General features: G+C 42.6%; 1 protein-coding gene and 1 long non-coding RNA gene across 3 annotated transcripts in view; one reads left to right on the forward strand and one right to left on the reverse strand.

The window, feature by feature from the left end:
• The window catches only part of LOC137532467 (uncharacterized), a 131,381-nt gene that overhangs the window by 54,117 nt on the left and 59,338 nt on the right, over positions 1-17,926 (forward strand). The gene's annotated exons all lie outside the window — the stretch shown is intronic.
• RASSF1 (Ras association domain family member 1) overlaps positions 1-17,926 on the reverse strand; it is a 93,217-nt gene that overhangs the window by 10,073 nt on the left and 65,218 nt on the right. The window contains exons 1-2 of one of the 2 annotated variants that reach the window (XM_068252979.1): positions 10,686-11,013; positions 158-268 (exon numbers count right to left, since the gene is read on the reverse strand). In XM_068252979.1, coding sequence (XP_068109080.1) covers positions 158-268; positions 10,686-10,844 — 270 coding nt within the window. In that variant the 5' untranslated portion in view covers positions 10,845-11,013. Of the gene's footprint in view, positions 1-157; positions 269-10,685; positions 11,014-17,926 lie in introns of those variants that run through there. The other variant, XM_068252978.1, reaches the window with a different exon arrangement.

Below are 17,926 nucleotides of genomic sequence, written 5' to 3' on the forward strand. Positions count from 1 at the left end.
CCTATGTGCAGCACTGTGGAATATGTCAGAGCTGTATACAATATGTAATAATAGTGGGTGACACTGGTGGATACAATAAAGTGCTAGCTCCTCTGCAGCACTGTGGAATATGTCAGAGCTGCTGTATATAATCTTATCATCATCACCATCTCCGTACCATGCTCATGAAGAGGTTGCTCTTTATCTTGGAGTTATATTCCCTTATTTTCTGTTCCGTCTCTTTCTGGCTCAGCACCGGGGTTGGGGTCTGTTTCTCCGGCTTTTCATCCTGAAAAGGAGATAAAAGATGTATTATGTTAGAGCACATTCAGATCTCATTTATGTGCCGATGTGTAATAAACCTCCTTAAAGGACAATTGAAGCAAGAGGTAAATGGAGGATGCCATATTTATTTCCTTTTAAGCAGGCTGTCCTGCCAATCCTCTGCCTCTAATAAATTTAGTCACAGATCCTGTACAAGCATGCAGATCAGCTGTTTGACTTAAAGTGTACCCGAGGGGACATGTGACGTGATGAGATAAACGTGTATGTACAGTGCAAATCATATTACTAACCCTGCTGTTTTGCTTGTTGTAGTTTGCTGCCTGAAAGAGTTTATTTTTAGGCATGCAAGTGACAGCTATCTTGTCAGGAATATAGTAAACATCACTGATAAGCAAATTACACCCATAAAAGTTTTCCTGGCAGAATACAACTGAGAGCAGAGAGAGAGAGAGAGAGAGAGAGAGAGAGAGAGAAAGGCTGCCACTGAGCAGAGACCACAAAACATTCAATCTACTTTCTAAATGGCTAAATATAAAATAAAACCATGAGCTATCTAAAAAAAATCACTTTTAGGAGTAGGAGGATAAATACAACTGTTTATTTCATCACTTTATTTTCACCTCGGGTTCACTTTAAGTTTGACTGCATTTGCCACATGCTTGTTTCAGGTATGTGATTCAGACACTACTAATGCATGACAGATAAGCAGGACTGCCTGGCAACTGGTATTGGAAATACATATGGTAGCCTCCATATCCCTCTCACTTCAGCCCACATTAGGGGTTTAAAAATAAACATCTCAAAACCATGAACATTTATTTTCAGTCCTTTGTTTGCTTTGAAGTGGACCTGTCACATCTGGCATGAGGCTGTTTTACTGGTCCGCTTTTTACAGAACCGGTATTTCTCTTCCACATTCCTCATGGGCTGTTAAGGCTGACGCACTTCTTAAGCCCTGTTCCCTCCTGTCGCCTCTTCTGAAGAAAGCCAGAGGCGAAACCCTGCACAGACCGGCGTTACCACTATTGTTTTTATTAGCGTATCTCTGCGCAAGTTAAAGTGGGTGTGAGCCAAGTACATCTGATAATGCAAAAGATCACTCTGCTCTCACTGAGACTATAAAAAGAGAAAGGAATGTTTTCTTCTAAATGTTTATAATTATGAAATCAAACCTATTTAGTGCGGGTTCATGGCCTCGGGCCTCTCTCTCTCTCATACGGGAGGCTGAAGTAAGTGAAGCCACTGGCTGTCAGCTGCTTCCAGGCACGTGCTGACGCTCACCACGGGCAGCAGAGAGGCATCCACCGCCTTGAGTCACACCTGACTATGGCCTCACTACAGGTGGCCATACAACAGTTGACTTGGCGGCTAATCAACCATCAGATTTGATTATTGTAATTGGAATCGGATGAAAATTGGTGCCACCAAGTGCATGCTTGACCGACAAGGCAACCAATTTCGGGCCTAAATTGGTCGCTTTAATCGATTGGACATGCTGCAAGATGTAGGGCCGACTTGCTCGATCGGGAGCGCGGTGGTAATGGGGAGCAATATCAGGATAAGCAATGAACGCGATGAAACCCCCAACGCTGTCCACACTAATGTGTAATGTGCCCCCACTGGTACCCAGTGCACTATACATTACCTGTCTATGGCCACGGCTTGTATTCCGCTGGCTCCAGGCACACTTCTTGCTCCATATACACGCCCCACATGGTTGCCAGAGTAACAGGGGCACGTGCACACATTACTCCAAAAATCATGTGAGGCGTGTGTATGGAGCAAGGACTGCGCCCGGGGCCAGCGCAGCGGTGGACAAGCGGCGACCACTGACAGGTAATGTATAGTGCACTGAGCACCGGGTGGGGTGGGAGGGTGTACATTACACGTTGGGGGGACAGCGAGGAGGCGGATGCGGCGTCACAAGGCCGATTCTGGATCAATTTCAGCATGAAATTGATCTGGAATCAGCCTGTGGTGTATGAGCAGCTGACAGATCTCTCTCATCAAATTCGATTAGAGAGAGATTTGTCTCTTGGTCGAATCTGCATCATCGCTAGATGTATGGCTACCTTAAGACACGACACGTAACCACACAGCATGTGGAGCACATGTGAGGTTACAAATTCCGCCATTCTGCTGCAATGAATTCCAGCTGGAAGGCAATCAGTGCCTGGTGCCTGAGATTCCCAACAAAAACTCAGCTCGGCCTCCAATGTGAAAGAGGCCTAATGCTAGGTACACACAATGCAATTTCCCGTCAGATCGACAGGTCGAATCGATAATTTCTGATGTCTGTTCTTCTACCAATCGATAATGGGATCTATTTCCAGATCAGTACTGCATAAAATCGATCATGTTATCGATCAGGAGCAGATCGGACATGTTGGATATTATCGATACGACGATTTGATGGGAAATTGCATCGTGAGTACCTAGCATGAGAGTGGTGCTGTATGTAGACAGTTTATTCATCAGTAACTAACAGTGACTGATGAATAAACTGTGTACATAGTTTTAAGGAAATTTTACATCAAGCAAACCTGAACTGAAAATAAACTTACGGGATACTTACTGCACGTGTAGTATTGATAGTAAAGAGTACTTTCCTGGAGTCTCACATTCTTATTTTCAATTTAAGGGCTACAGTTTTGAGTGTGAAGTGTAAACAGCAGCGCTGTCAGTGTGACATAAAATCTGGTTCATTCAGCTCCCACACAGAGGAATAATGATGTTTTCAACGTTTTACCAACATCCTGCTATCAGGAGTGTTTGTTCAGCCAGATACAAGTGTTTTGGCACTTTTCATTACTTTTCAGGAGAGCTGCCTGCTTTTGACTGCCTCATCTGTATGAGCCAAAAATAATTCCGGGTACAACCCCCGTTGTACTTGGCGAAATAAACTGATTCTGATCTGCACAGATAAAGTACTGACTTATTTTGCAATGCAAGTTTAGGCGGACAAGTTTTAAGTGGGATTGATACTATATGTACCTATGTTTATGTTGTCATGTCAGAAGTCAGCTTAAGTACACTTCAGTGCAAATGTCGCATAAATATGACACCAGGATCTTGACGTAACAGACATGCTCACAACACTATAATGCTATGGATGTAGCTGATTGCACACACGCACTATTTGCCCCCCTCCTGATTTATTATCCTTTTGCATGTTTGTCACACTTAAATGTTTCTGCTCATCAAAAAGCGTTAACTATTAGTCAAAGATAACATAATTGAACACAAAATGCAGTTTTAAATGATGGTTTTTATTATTTAGTGAGAAAAAAACCTCAAAACCTACATGGCCCTGTGTGAAAAAGAAATTGCCCCCTGAACCTAATAACTGGTTGGGCCACCCTTAGCAGCAATAACTGCAATCAAGCGTTTGCGATAACTTGCAACGAGTCTTTTATAGCGCTCTGGAGGAATTTTGGCCCACTCATCTTTGCAGAATTGTTGTAATTCAGCTTTTATTTGAGGGTTTTCTAGCATGAACCACCTTTATAAGGTCATGCCACAACATCTCAATAGGATCCAGGTCAGGACTTTGACTAGGCCAATCCAAAGTCTTCATTTTGTTTTTCTTCAGCCATTCAGAGGTGGATTTGCTGGTGTGTTTTGGGTCACTGTCCTGCTGCAGCACCCAAGATCGTTTCAGCTTGAGTTGACGAACAGATGGCCGGACATTCTCCTTTAGGATTTTTTGGTAGACATTAGAATTAATGGTTCCATCTATCACAGCAAGCCTTCCAGGTCCTGAAGCAGCAAAACAACCCCAGATCATCACACTACCACCACCATATTTTACTGTTGGTATGATGTTCTTTTGCTGAAATGCTAAATCCTTTAGGATTTTTTGGTAGACATTAGAATTAATGGTTCCATCTATCACAGCAAGCCTTCCAGGTCCTGAAGCAGCAAAACAACCCCAGATCATCACACTACCACCACCATATTTTACTGTTGGTATGATGTTCTTTTGCTGAAATGCTGTGTTACTTCTACGCCAGATGTAACGGGACACGCACCTTCCAAAAAGTTCAACTTTTGTCTCGTCGGTCCACAAGGTATTTTCCCAAAAGTCTTGGCAATCATTGAGATGTTTTTTTAGCAAAATTGAGACGAGCCTTAATGTTTTTTTTGCTTAAAAGTGGTTTGCGCCTTGGATATCTGCCATGCAGGCCATTTTTGCCCAGTCTCTTTCTTATGGTGGAGTCGTGAACACTGACCTTAATTGAGGCAAGTGAGGCCTGCAGTTCTTAAGATGTTGTCCTGGGGTCTTTTGTGGCCTCTCGGATGAGTTTTCTCTGCGCTCTTGGGGTAATTTTGGTCAGCCGGCCACTCCTGGGAAGGTTCATCACTGTTCCATGTTTTTGCCATTTGTGGATAATGGCTCTCACTGTGGTTCACTGGAGTCCCAAAGCTTTAGAAATGGCTGTATAACCTTTACCAGACTGATAGAGCTCAATTACAGTACTTTTGTTCTCATTTGTTCCTGAATTTCTTTGGATCTTGGCATGATGTCTAGATTTTGAGGTGCTTTTGGTCTACTTCTCTGTGTCAAATAGCTCCTATTTAAGTGATTGCTTGATTGAAACAGATGTGGCAGTAATCAGGCCTGGGGGTGACTACAGAAATTGAACTCAGGTGTGATAAACCACAGTTAAGTTATTTTTTAACCAGGGGGGCAATCACTTTTTCACACAGGGCCATGTAGATTTGGAGTTTTTTTTTCTCACTAAATAATAAAAACCATCATTTAAAACTGCATTTTGTGTTCAATTATGTTATCTTTGACTAATAGTTAACGCTTTTTGATGAGCAGAAACATTTAAGTGTGACAAACACGCAAAAGAATAAGAAATCAGGAAGGGGGCAAATAGTTTTTCACACCACTGTATATATTTCTAACTCTTTTTTTTTGCCTACATAGGAGCTGATTTCAGCACTATGTACAGGGTGTACAGAGCAGGGGAGGTTACAGGATTTTTTAGGGCTTAGTCAAACAGGTACTTCCCCAGAGTTTGGCCACACAGCTGAATAAATGCCAGCTGTAAACTTAGAATATTTTTGTGGCATTTTCATAATGTTTTTGTGGCGTTTGCCTAGGTAGCATTACTTCCTGTGATTACAATACCTCCTGCACACCAGATAAACAGCAATGTATTTTATCAGCATTTTCTGGGCATCTGCCACCCATGAAAAGCAACATGCAGCTGTTTTCTAGTAAGGTGTAAAAACAACGCCAACCAAATGCGGACAACCAGCACTTATGTGAGCCGACTCCAATGATATCATAGTTTGCTATAGGTTACCTTCCCCAGACAGTTTCCTGGCTGCTTGAAAAAGCCAGGAAAACCTCTGTAGGAATTAGACTGCTGTGCAGAGTCACCTTTGCCAGTTATCTGTCACAACTGACCACTTCTTTGTTTATAGAGAGGAAGCATCAGTATGTCCTGCGTGGGTTGATGTAAAACAAGAAGTAGTTGTATAGCCTAATCTATTCTATTCTGCACTTGACTAATGTTTATCTGAATTCCTGTATATTCAGTCTTGTATGTTATTTGAACAAATTTTGTCTGGCTTAGGTTAATCAGGGGTGTCGAACTCAAATACAAAGTTGGCCGAAATTGAGCTCTGGGACCAAGTCGCAGGCCAACTTCATTGTCTAGTGGCCAGCTCTCACCCTTATAAAGTTCCCTGGTGTCTCATACCCCCCTTCTATCCCCTATACAGTTCCCTGATGTTCAGTGGTCCTCCCTCCCTCATCTATACAGTTCCCTGGTGTCTAGTGGTCCCCTTCACTCTCCAATACAGTTCCCTGATGTGCAGTGCTTTTCCCCTCCCTAGCCCATATAGCTTCCCTGGTGATCTAGGGCTTACCCTCTAACATAACTTTTTCTGGTCTAGAGTGGGCCAAAGTAGTGTTTGGTATATTAAATGTTAAGGTGAAACTCCAGCATTGTTGAGAAATAAGCATTACATGCAGTGCAGGTCTTGTAATGATTACTGAAAATCATTATTTCGGCATGTGTTTTTTTTTTTATGCAACACACCCATTCCACAATGTTCCTAATAGAGACTGTCATTTGGGACTGATAGAGCCTATTTGCTGGGTTAGTGCATGTATTGAAAATGAGTAACCGGGACTCCTGCTCTGTGCAGGTAATTACTGGTGGAACTCGATGTTTCATATCATGGTCAGTTGTAGGAATTCCAGGACTAGTTTTGAATCGAAGTCAAAAAATCATTTTATTTATACATATACAGAATTTATCCTACTAGTTAGCATGGCGTAGATTTGTGGTTGGAGTTAGGAGTGACCTTTGAGCGTGCCAGTGTAGCGCCGCGGCAAAAATTCTGACGCTCAAATTGTTCCACCAAAATGTCCGGCGTCTACATCTGACAGATTGTTTGCCTGCTACATTGCTACTGCATTGCCTTATTTAGCCTGCCTGATGTGAGCAGATGAGGCGTAGCAGAGTGGAAATAGCTGCAGGAGAATAAAGGGGGTGATGAATTTTAGGTGGTAAGGGCACCTCGATGGAACAATCCAGCAAACATCTTCAGTTCATTTCACAATGTTCTGCTTGCAAAATGTTGTGGTGGCCACTTCCTCTCACTCACTTCTCTCAGCAAAGCCCACTCCCCACCTCTCCCCCTTCTTCCTCTTCTTGCTAAGGAGTTGCATCAGTCTGTGCTGAGCAGTTCTGAGTGAGACGGAAAAGGAGGGGGGGAGGGAGCTGCTGTGGGGGTGACTTTAGCTGGAAAGCCCCATGGCTCCTTCCAGCTTGGCATGAAATCTGGCTAAGCTGTAGGGTTTCATGAAGTTTATTCTTCTGGCCTTGAGGAGCGGTCCTGGGAACCGCAGACTCCGGAAAAGGCTTCGGAAGGAAACGCAGGAACACACCCTGAGCACTCCTGTGTATAGAGATCTTTGTGTACTTTGTGTTGTTCACCTTACAATAACTCACTGTATGCCAGCAGGCCCAACAAAGGGGTTTCTGCAAAATGTCAGCATAGGGCTGATGTCACCAATCCTTCACTGTGACAGAAAACTTTCCAAGTCTCAAGATAACTGTTAGTGCTCAAGTGACTGCTTATCTCCAATACTGGTCTACTCATACCAGTACAGAAACACATTCTAGCATTCACACCTTCATCTTTGGTGACTTTTATGGGTTTTCTTTTGTTACAATACTGTGGCAGTTTACGTTATTGCGTTGAGAAACAGTTCTATTACCTCCTACATACATTCCATTTCTATACCAATGGTAATAAACCACTTAGAAAAGAAAAAAAAAAAACCTGACTTAACAAGGGCTTTATCATCTGCTGGTCATATGCTTGTAAACAGATCCTTTATTAAATATTAACATGGAAAGCAGATGCTTCAGAGACGAGGAGGGCATTTAGACATATGCATTCACTTGTGCACATATGGAAGTGTGCGAAACATTTGTATAAAACGTTTGTTTTTTGGTCTGTGATGTGGTCAGCTGACCAGAGGCCTTTTGTAACCAGACCTATATTTATAGAATCTATAATCCTCGGAGAGTGGCCTGGTGAGAAATGTTTAGTAATTAGTCACGGAAGATGAAGTCACATCTCCTGATAATGGAAGACGTTACACCCATCCAGCCCTGCAGCATTCTAATGTTCTAAGGCTGACATATTGCAAATTGCAAAATAGCCCTGAGGCTTCAGGGGTGCGCCCGATGAAACATTTAAGAGGATCACTAAAAACGTTCTGTCTTTTCATCTGTAATTATGCGCTGACATCAAGAGCGACATGCTACAATGCCGGTCTGGAACAGCTAACACATGTGCGGGCATACGGGGCGAGTATGGCGGAGTACTGTGCGGGCATAACCTGGAGTTGTCAGTTCCTGCAGTCATATGGGCAGCTTTTACCAATAACAAGAAAGATGCTTTGCATTGTGGAACAGATATACTACGTGTTACGGACACTCTTATGCTTCATATACACTTGAGATAAAAGTCTTTGGAAAATGAAAGATCACAGACCAATTTTATCCCCTTCCGTGTAGTATGAGAGCATAGCTACAAAGTCTATTCTATTGAGCTGCACTCCCCATCAGATAAAATCTTTGCAAGATGCTGCACACACAGATGCCTGTACACACTTAAAAGATTATTATCTGCAAAAGATCTGTTCCTGTAAAAGATCCATTCCTGCAAAATGCATTCATAGTCTATGAGATCTGCAGATCATCATACACACCTTGTTTAACAGACTTCATCTGCATATCTGGCAATCATCTGCAGATCTGAAAATCCATCCTGGTGGATCTGATCTGCAGACGATCTGCAGATGATTGTCTGTTAAACAAGGTGTGTATGAGGATCTGCAGATATCATACACTATGAATGCATTTTGCAGGAATGGATCTTTTGCAGGAGCAGATCTTTTGCAGATAATGATCTTTTGAGTGTGTACGGGCATCTTTGTGTGCAGCATCCTGCAAAGATTTTATCTGATGGGGAGTGCAGCTCCATAGAATAGACTGTGTAGAGTATGGCTCTCATACTACATGGAAGGGGGTAAAATTGGTCTGTGATCTTGCCTTTTCCAAAGACTTTTATCTCAAGTGTGTATGAAGCATTAGTCATTCTTTATATCTACACCTGATGAAGGACCAAGTGGGTCCGTAACATGTAGTGTATCTGTTTGTCTTTTGCTTGTTATTGGTTTTCACTGATGTTGTCCGACCGAGGCCTGGCGCCGGCATCATCATTGGTAAAAGTACCCAGGTCTCCTTGGAACTCTATATGCAGCTTGATATGGGCAGTTTAGGCAGCAACCAATGGCTGCAGTACTCAGGGGTGGCCTGTAAAACAACTCTAGTGTAATTTATTTTTTCTACTTTTAAAGTTATTATTGATAAAGTGACTGGAATGATTTCAGTCACACAGAAGATGTCAGGAGGATTGCAGAGTGATGTGACCTAAACTAGATCTTGTGCATTGTTCCCTGGTGCTTATAATATACTGTTAGCCATATCACAGGAAACAGCAGCTTGGTTTCCTGTCTTTGCCATTTTTGTGCCAAGTTAGCAAATTAAGTGAGTATCTAAAAACTGCAAACTTACTCAAATTTCCTGAGAGGTTCTTATACTGAAGTGTTCGTGCTGCCTGAACACCAAATCTGCAGTGTATACATATATAAAGTGTGTATATAGATTATATATTATTTTTATTTTTTTTAGAGAAACCCCCAAAAATGAATATTTTCCCAAGCATTTTGAGATGGGTATTAGTATTTAGGTAAAATATGGGTAAGCTGATCAGTATTTTAGCAGCAGAGATATCAGGGCAGAAGTTCTAGAGTCAAAGTCATGCGAATAATTGGAGTCACTCTGACTCCTAACTTTTTGGCTTAATCGATTGTTTTCGGTGAGTCCTTGTCAGCTGCAAGGATACTGAAATAAGGAATGATTCCGTACAGACAGGATGTGGTGCAATGCTAATTAGCAGAAGAACCATCTGCAAGTGAAGTTTTACTACATAGTACAATAGATGCCCATTCTGATTATGATTGCTGATTTCTTTTGCTGGTCCTTTTTCCTGGTGCACTATGTACAGTGGGTTATTGAGTTTGTGGTCACTTCCAGTCATATTTTTACTTTTGGTGCCGGCCGTTCTTATAGTGGTCATGCACCTAGAGACTAGACTGTTTGGATCCAATTGATCTGAACAGTCAGATCTAACATCTAACGAATGAAATATTGATGCGCTGATTGGAGCCCAGTTGGTGCTGATGGAAAATATACTAAGCTGTCACAGTGCGCAACATGGTGGTGTATTGGCGTGTGCTCTTGCCTTGCAGCACTAAGTTTGAACCTCATCAGGACACTCTACATGGAGTCTGCATGCTTCCTCTGGTTTCCCCCAACATTGCCAAAGCACACTGAGTAATAAATTAGCAGGTTACCCCAAGGTATTGACTTTTGACTAAGTGGGACATTAGACTATGGCTCTAGGAGGGACTACACAGTGGGCATCTTTGCAGAACAATTACTGACATAAATTATCTTGTGTACTCTACTCAGGGCTGTGGAGTCAGTCCAGGAGTCGGAGTGATTTTTGGTTACCTGGAGTCGGAGTCGGTGGTTTCAAAAAATGAGGAGACGAAGTTAGAGTCTGATGATTTTTGTCCCAACTCCACAGCCCTATATTCTATAAGATGTTAATGCTATATAAATACATAATAATACACATGCCAGCTAACAATCTGAATGTTCCCGATGAAACCAACCGATCAGCTGTTTTGTTTATTGGATGATCAGATTGCTACGTGTATGCACACCTAAAAAGGTACAGCTGAAACGATTAAGTCTTGATAATACACCTGCTGTGACCCTTTCCCCTTATGTTTATCCAGCGTAGTATCTGACCTGTGCCTTTGTGGGACTCCTCCGGGGTAGAATTGAGGTCTTAGCCGTGTAGAAGAGTTCCAGCTCAGGATCGGACTCCTCCTGGCTGCAGTAGCCACTGCTCGTGGTGCTGTTCCAAGTCCTTTCCAAAGAGGAGGTCTCCTTGTCGCCTTTACCCATCTTTACGCTTGTAGTGCAGCCGCTGCGTTAGAGGAAGGTGGGCAGTGCCACGTTGTGCCCAGATTCTTCACACAACTGGGGGTCTGACTCTGACCAGTCTGGGTGCAATCTGTGCAGATGGCGACTCTGCCTCTCTCCAGCTCTGAAGTTGAATGTATACAGACTGTGTGTTCTCCTCTGTGATTGGGAAGCAGGAAAGAGGAGGGTGTGGGGGGGTAGAACTATGACTTCATTCCCTCCACCAGTGCACACCCACATCCTGTCACAGGGATTTCAGCAGGGGGAGGGGGAGCTGCCTGCATGAAACAAGCTTCAGTTCTGCTAATCTGCAGCCATGTGCACCCAGTTCTGCTGCAAATGAACACCAGCCCTGCAATATTAACAAAGTAGAGCAAAGTTTGTTCTTTGTTAGAAATCATTTTTTTCTCCCCATTGCTAAGAACAAATTTTGTATTACGCAGATAAGGGTGCATGTTCGGGTGGTAACCGATCAGGATTGCTGCAAGAGAAATTCCAATGTGTGTAATCCCATCGCCAGTGCACTTCAAGCAAACTTGAAGTAAAAAAAATAAACTTATGAGAATTTTTTTTGTAGAGCTAATCCTAAATTATTGTTATTATTGGTTTATAAAGCACCAACATATTCTGTGGCGCTGTGCAAAGTAAGAATCAGTGGGGTACATAATAGTACAGACAGTGGTATGCACCAAATATAGATACTGGTACAAAATACAGAATTGGTAATAACAGTGAGAAATGTAACATGATGAATAAAATGTATAACAAATTGCAAGACCCAATATAGTCACATAGTTATTATTTGGGTTGGAAAAACAAATACGTCCATCGAGTTCAACCAGAAAAAAAATACAACACCAGCCTGCTCCCTCACATATCCCTGTTGATCCAGAGGAAGGCAAAAAAACCCTTACAAGGCATGGTCCAATTAGCCCCAAAAGGGAGAAAAATTCCTAGATCACAATCATATAAAATCGCTGGATTAACACCACCAGAATAGCCTAGGAATTATAGCCATGGATGTCTTTCAACGCAAGGAAAGCATTAAATGAAGATATAGTATTGCCACTTCCTGTGGCAATACATTCCACATTGTAATCACTCTTACTGTAAAGTACACTTTTCTTAATAAATGGCTAAATGGCTTTTTTCCTCCATGTGTGATCATGGCCTCTAGTCCTTTGCAAAAGCCTGGTGGCAAAAAGCTAATAATAATAACAAATTCCAAGACATAAAAGGGTGAGAGAGCCCTACCCTTGCGATCTTACCATCTAATTCTAAATAGAACTTTCCTAGAGTCTCATATTCTCATTTTTATTTTTAGAAGTGAAAATCTGGAATTGAAGTTTCCAGATTAGACAATGACACATCCACTATATATTCAGCTCCCACACAGAGAAATGGTGACCTATTGGGACTTTTCATCATTGTCTTGCTATAAGGAGCGTTTGTTCAGCCACACAGAGATTTTGTGGCCTCTAATTATGGTAGTTTTCGAGAGCACAGCTGCTGCAGTTTGTCTTCACAGATAAAGTACTGGTTTGTTAACCCTTGTAAAAAAAAAAAAAAAGACAAAGGCAAGCTCAAAGTAGGATTGATACTATATGAACATGTTTATCCTATAATGCCACATGTCACTTTAGGTACACTTTAAACTCCTTAGATTTGGTAAGGGAAACAGAATAAAATGTTGGTTGAAATCCATTGGTTTCCTGCATGTCAAGCAGATAGCTAACTACAGAGGTAAAATGTGAGCTGTCAGGCTTGCCAAATTTATATGACATTTGGTGCAGACAGCCATGTGGTGAAGACACCCCCAACAGCACTCATTACCTCTCTTTTCTGTATAGCAGTTAAGCAAATACAACTTTGGCCACACCTAGCAAGCTGATTTGACTGAAGCGCATCATTCACATGTATACAAAGGTACAGACTAACCAGCAAGCTCATGGCGAACCAGAACTCATTGGGGGGGGGGGGGGGGGGTGTAAGGGGATACAATGGTCCTAAAAGCCCCCTTACTGCATGTTGGATTATTGTAGCTCTGTACAATTAACAGCTGACGCATCATTGCATTCCAGCGGATCTGGAGGTGTGTTTAGCTTGTAAGGACTGAAATGGTTAATTTGCATATATTCAGCAGTGATGCACTGGGAGACATCTCGGGGCTCACTCCAACCTGAAATATCGCAAATACTTTCTGTTTTAAGAAAGCAAACTTTTGTTTTCCATGTATGCAAAGCAAAGTCTTTATAAGTACCCACTGCCAGACCAAATCGTTGGAAACTGCTGATGTACAAAGTTTCCAATATCTTTACACTAAAGATCTAGCGATGAGATGTGGACAACAGCCACAGAAAACACTGTGTAAAAATCTGCACACACAGGGGACGTTGAATGAGTTTTATCCATTTTGATCTGTCATAATGGTCTTTTAAAATGCACGAGCATCGTCGTACATTGGCCGTCTTTTTACCACTTAAGATGGCCACACACCATACAATTAAAAGATCCAATTTCACACCAATTTGATAAATACGATCAGTTGTCCTGAAATATCGAAAGTTTTATTTGTTGGTGAAATTGTATTCAACCACAAAAACATGTTATGTAACTATTCAGTACGCACCAAACTTTATTCACTTTTTTCTCTTGATTTTTATAGCCAACCAATTTTTTGGGGAGTTTACGATCTTTCAACCTGAAATTGCAGCAATCTCAAAAATGTGTGGTGTACTTCGAAGATTCTGATCGAAACTTCCGATCAATCCAAAAATTGGATCGGAATGCTCAAATTGAATTAAAAAAAAAAAAGTATAGTGTGTGGCCACTTTTATTCTTTAAAAGATAGTTACACAATGTCAGTTAGAACAATCGTTCGTCTGTCATTTTAACTAGGGAAATCTTGCCATAGGCACGCTTCTCTCAGTAAAAGTAGACTGACAGCATCATGAAGTGCAGTAAAGACTAATTTGTTCACTGTATTACTCTCCCGTACCAAGATGCAATTCACACACGGCGACAGGCGCTGACAGGCCTGAGAACGCGGGTGATTCTTTGCGTTCCTGGCCGCGATAGCAGTTTAGAGGGCGCTATTGCGGCCAGGAACGCGAAGAATTACTCGCGTTCCCAGGCCTGTCAGCGCCTGTCGCAGAAACCGGAAGTGGCTGCCGGCGGGGCCAGGAGCATCGGAGCGAGTCTGCGTGGGCACCGGACAGCTGAAGGGGGCTGGTAGAAGCCCCAGGTGAGCAAACCTTTTTAGGTGTCCTTAAGTGTCCCTTTAAAGTAAACCTGAGACGCCAATAAAGAAATATTTGATACTGATCCTGGGGTTCCTCCAGCCCCATAACCACCGCTGAGTCCTTTGCCATCCTCTCGAGTGCCTCCGTTCTTCGCGCATGCTCAGAAGACCCGGACTGACATGACTGAGCAAGATTACCGGGGCCGATAGCAGGAGAATGGGGGGGGGGGGGGACTCAGCAGTGCTTATGAGGATGGAGGAACCCCAGAGTCAGTATCAAATAATTCTTTATTGGCGTCTCAGGTACACTTTAAGCTGCGAAAACTGAAAAAACTAATCCGAGGAATTGCTACAATATTACGAGTGGCAAAACCTACAATTTGGTACAACCGTAGAAAGAAAGCAAGTACGGGTGAACTCAGCAACATAAAAATACCTACAGTAGATGTCCATGGAAGACAACAGTGGTGGATGATAGCAGAATCATTTCCATGGTGAAGAGAAACAACTTCATAACAGCCAGCCAAGTGAACAACAATCTCCAGAGAGTAGATGTATCGATATCCAACTTTACCATAAAGACAAGACTGCATGAAAGTAAATACAGAGAGTGCACTGCAAGGTGCAAGACACTCATAAGCCTCAAGAATAGAAAAGATAGATTGGACTTTGCTAAAGAACATCTAAAAACCCAGCACTGTTCTGGTAAAACATTCTGTGGACAGATGAAACTTAGATTAACCTCTACCAGAATGATAGCAAGAAAAAAGTACGGAGAAGGCGTGGAGCAGCTCAATATCCAAAGCATACCACATCATCTTTAAAACACAGTGGAGGCAGTGTGATGGTCTGGGCGTGCATGGATGCCAGTGGCACTGGGACACTAGCGTTTATTGATGATGTGACACAGGACAGAAGCAGCCGAATGAATTCTGATGTGTTCAGAAAACTACTGTCTGCTGATATGCAGATAAATGCGTTTCATGATATGGATGGACAGTGACCCAAAACATACAGCCAAAGCAACCTAGGAGTTTATTAGCCATTTAGCTATTCATTTATTTAGAGACTTGCAAGTGCTCCAGGCCAATTTATTTTAGCACAATGTTTTTTTAACTTCTTATTTGTTACATTTCCCTGCTTCTAATTAGTACTGCTGTTATGTGTTGTTATGGCCACTTGTTACTAGGGGGCAGTGTAAGACAATAACAGAGGACTTTTACTTTCAGTTTCTATATTGTCTGCTAGAAGAGAGAGATCAAAGCATTCCATGAATTTACAGCACAACACGTTCTGCCGACTGAGGTCAAAAGCAGTGCACTTATCTCAGACGAGATAACTCTATTGAAGCTGCTAATGAGTAAAGCAAAGAAGTGGAAAGTTCTTGAACGGCCAAGTCAGTCACCTGATCTTAAAGGGAACCTAAACCAAGAGAGATGCATATTGTCTGGCTGTCCTGCTGATGCTCTGCCTCTGATACTTTTAGTCATAGACCCAGAACAAGCATGCAGATCCGGGTGCTCTGACTGAAGTCTGACTGGATTAGCTGCATGCTTGTTTCAGGTGTGTGATTTAGACACTATTGCAGCCAAAGAGATCAGCAGGGCTGCCAGGCAACTGGTATTGCTTAAAAGGAAATCAATATGGAAGCCTCGCTTTAGGTTCCCATTAACCTAAATGAGCATGCATTTCATTTGTTGAAGACTAAACTTTGGATAGAAAGGTCCACAAGCAAACAGCAACTGAAAGCCACTGCAGTAAAGTCATGACAGAGCATTAAAAAGTAGGAAACCCAACATCTGATGATGTCCATGACTTCAAGACTTCACACTGTCACTGCTAGCAAAGAGTTTTCAACCAGGTATTAGAAATGAACATATTATATCCAGTTATTTAGTTTGTCAAATTACCTTTGAGTCCCTGAAATGTAGGAAATGTCTTAAAAATGCTTTAGTTGCCTCATACTTTTATGCAATCGTTTAGTTCACCCTACTGAATTAAAGCTGAAAGTTTGCACTTAACTGCATCAGAGTTGTATCATTTAAAATTCATTGTGGTCATGTGCAAAACCGAAATAAGAAAAAAGTTGTCTCTGTCCAAAATGTTGTGCACCTAACTGTACATTTAATGATTTTACTGAAGATATAATTGGAATAAATTCTGATTATTTTTGTAAATGTCTAAAGAAGAGCTCAAGGTTGGGCCCTCCCATTGTCGGAGGAATACAAACTGAAAGTTTGCTCTTCCTGCAAGTAGCGTAGCAGTATGTCCTGGCCTGATCCCAATGCCTGTTATTTTCAGCTACATTCAAATTAATAGAGTTCCCAATGCTGTGCCAAAAACACCCAGGCATCTAGGTGAACAACTCTGGCGAAATACGTTGCCTAGCTGCCTGCAGCAATATTATTTATTACTGTTCATTTATGTAGCGCTAACATCTTCTGCAGCGCTTTTACAGACTATATAGTTGTGTCCCTGCCGGTACCTCAGAGGAGCTCATAATCTAGTCCTTACCGTGCATCTTATGTCCCTGTCATAGTTGAAGGCCAATTATGGAAGGAAACAAAAGTTACCTGTATGTTATTGGGATGTGGGTGAAAAACAGAGAGGCCTGGAGAAAACCCACGCAGACATGTGGAGAACATACAAGCTCCATGCAGGTAGTGACCTGGCCCAGATTTGAACCAGAGACCCTAGTGCTGTATGGCAACAGCACTTACCACTATGCCACCGTATTGCCAAAGGACATCTAAAAGGAGTTGGTTGTCGCACCCCTCGTGGTCTTCTGAAGACCACGACTGATGCCTCTGAGCCAGTTACCGGGGCTGGACGCGGCTGAACAGCAGCCTGCGGGAGGATGGCGTGGGACTCGTACGTGCTTATAGAGCTGCAGGAAGCCCCGGGTACGGTAAGTATTGAATCTTAGTATACTGACAGCTCTGGTACACTTTAAGGGCTGGTTCCTACTTGCGAGCAAAACGTACCTTTTTCTGCAGTGCAGCAAAACTGAGCAAACCGATCCAATGCAGACCTACGGATCTGCTTCCACTTGCATTTAAAAACAGATCCGTTTGATGCGTTGCGTTGCGGAACACAAAATTCTGACCTGTGGCATTTTCCTGAATCAGCCACGAGACAATGGAGCAGACACTGAACTGGTCCACTGTGCTCTGAGCCGAACGGACTGTCGCAAGTGGAAACCAAGCCTTCCTAGATGGGATTCGCTACAGTGTTCTCATCAACTTTGCTGGTAGGTACATCTATGCACCGTTGTTGCAGAAATAAGATTTTGTGGAAGAAAGCAAAACATTTCACAAATACAATTTGCAGCATGCTGAAAGCTGCAAGCTGAGCATGCTTGCACACACTTGATCTATCTGATCTGTAAATACATGCTGTTCGGCTCCTGGCCAAGCAGTATGTAGTGCTCTATGGAGAAGGGAGGGGTAGAAGAACAAATGGCAGCACTTTCTGGAACACAAGTCATAAAGGGACATTAATCTAACCAAGTGGACCACTACAAGGGAGCGATGCGGGGGCAGTCAGGAACAATGGTTTCTTCCAAGACAAGTGTGTGTCCAGCGACTAGTGGCATTCCATATCACCACATAGGGAGGTTCTGCATGGATTCATCATCACAGACGATGTTGCAATCAGGCTGGCATTGGATCCATCCTTAAAGGACTTACGAGGCCAAATTATTAAAAAAAAAAAGTTAAAAAAGTGAAGTACCTGCATCTCTTTAAAAGACACGGAGGACGCCATCCGCGCCCTCTGTGTCATTCCGCCGGGTCCCCGCCGCTCAATAGACCCCCCAGCCTGT

Source organism: Hyperolius riggenbachi, chromosome 9 (assembly GCF_040937935.1).
Source record: "Hyperolius riggenbachi isolate aHypRig1 chromosome 9, aHypRig1.pri, whole genome shotgun sequence".
In the NCBI taxonomy this organism is placed as follows: domain Eukaryota; kingdom Metazoa; phylum Chordata; class Amphibia; order Anura; family Hyperoliidae; genus Hyperolius; species Hyperolius riggenbachi.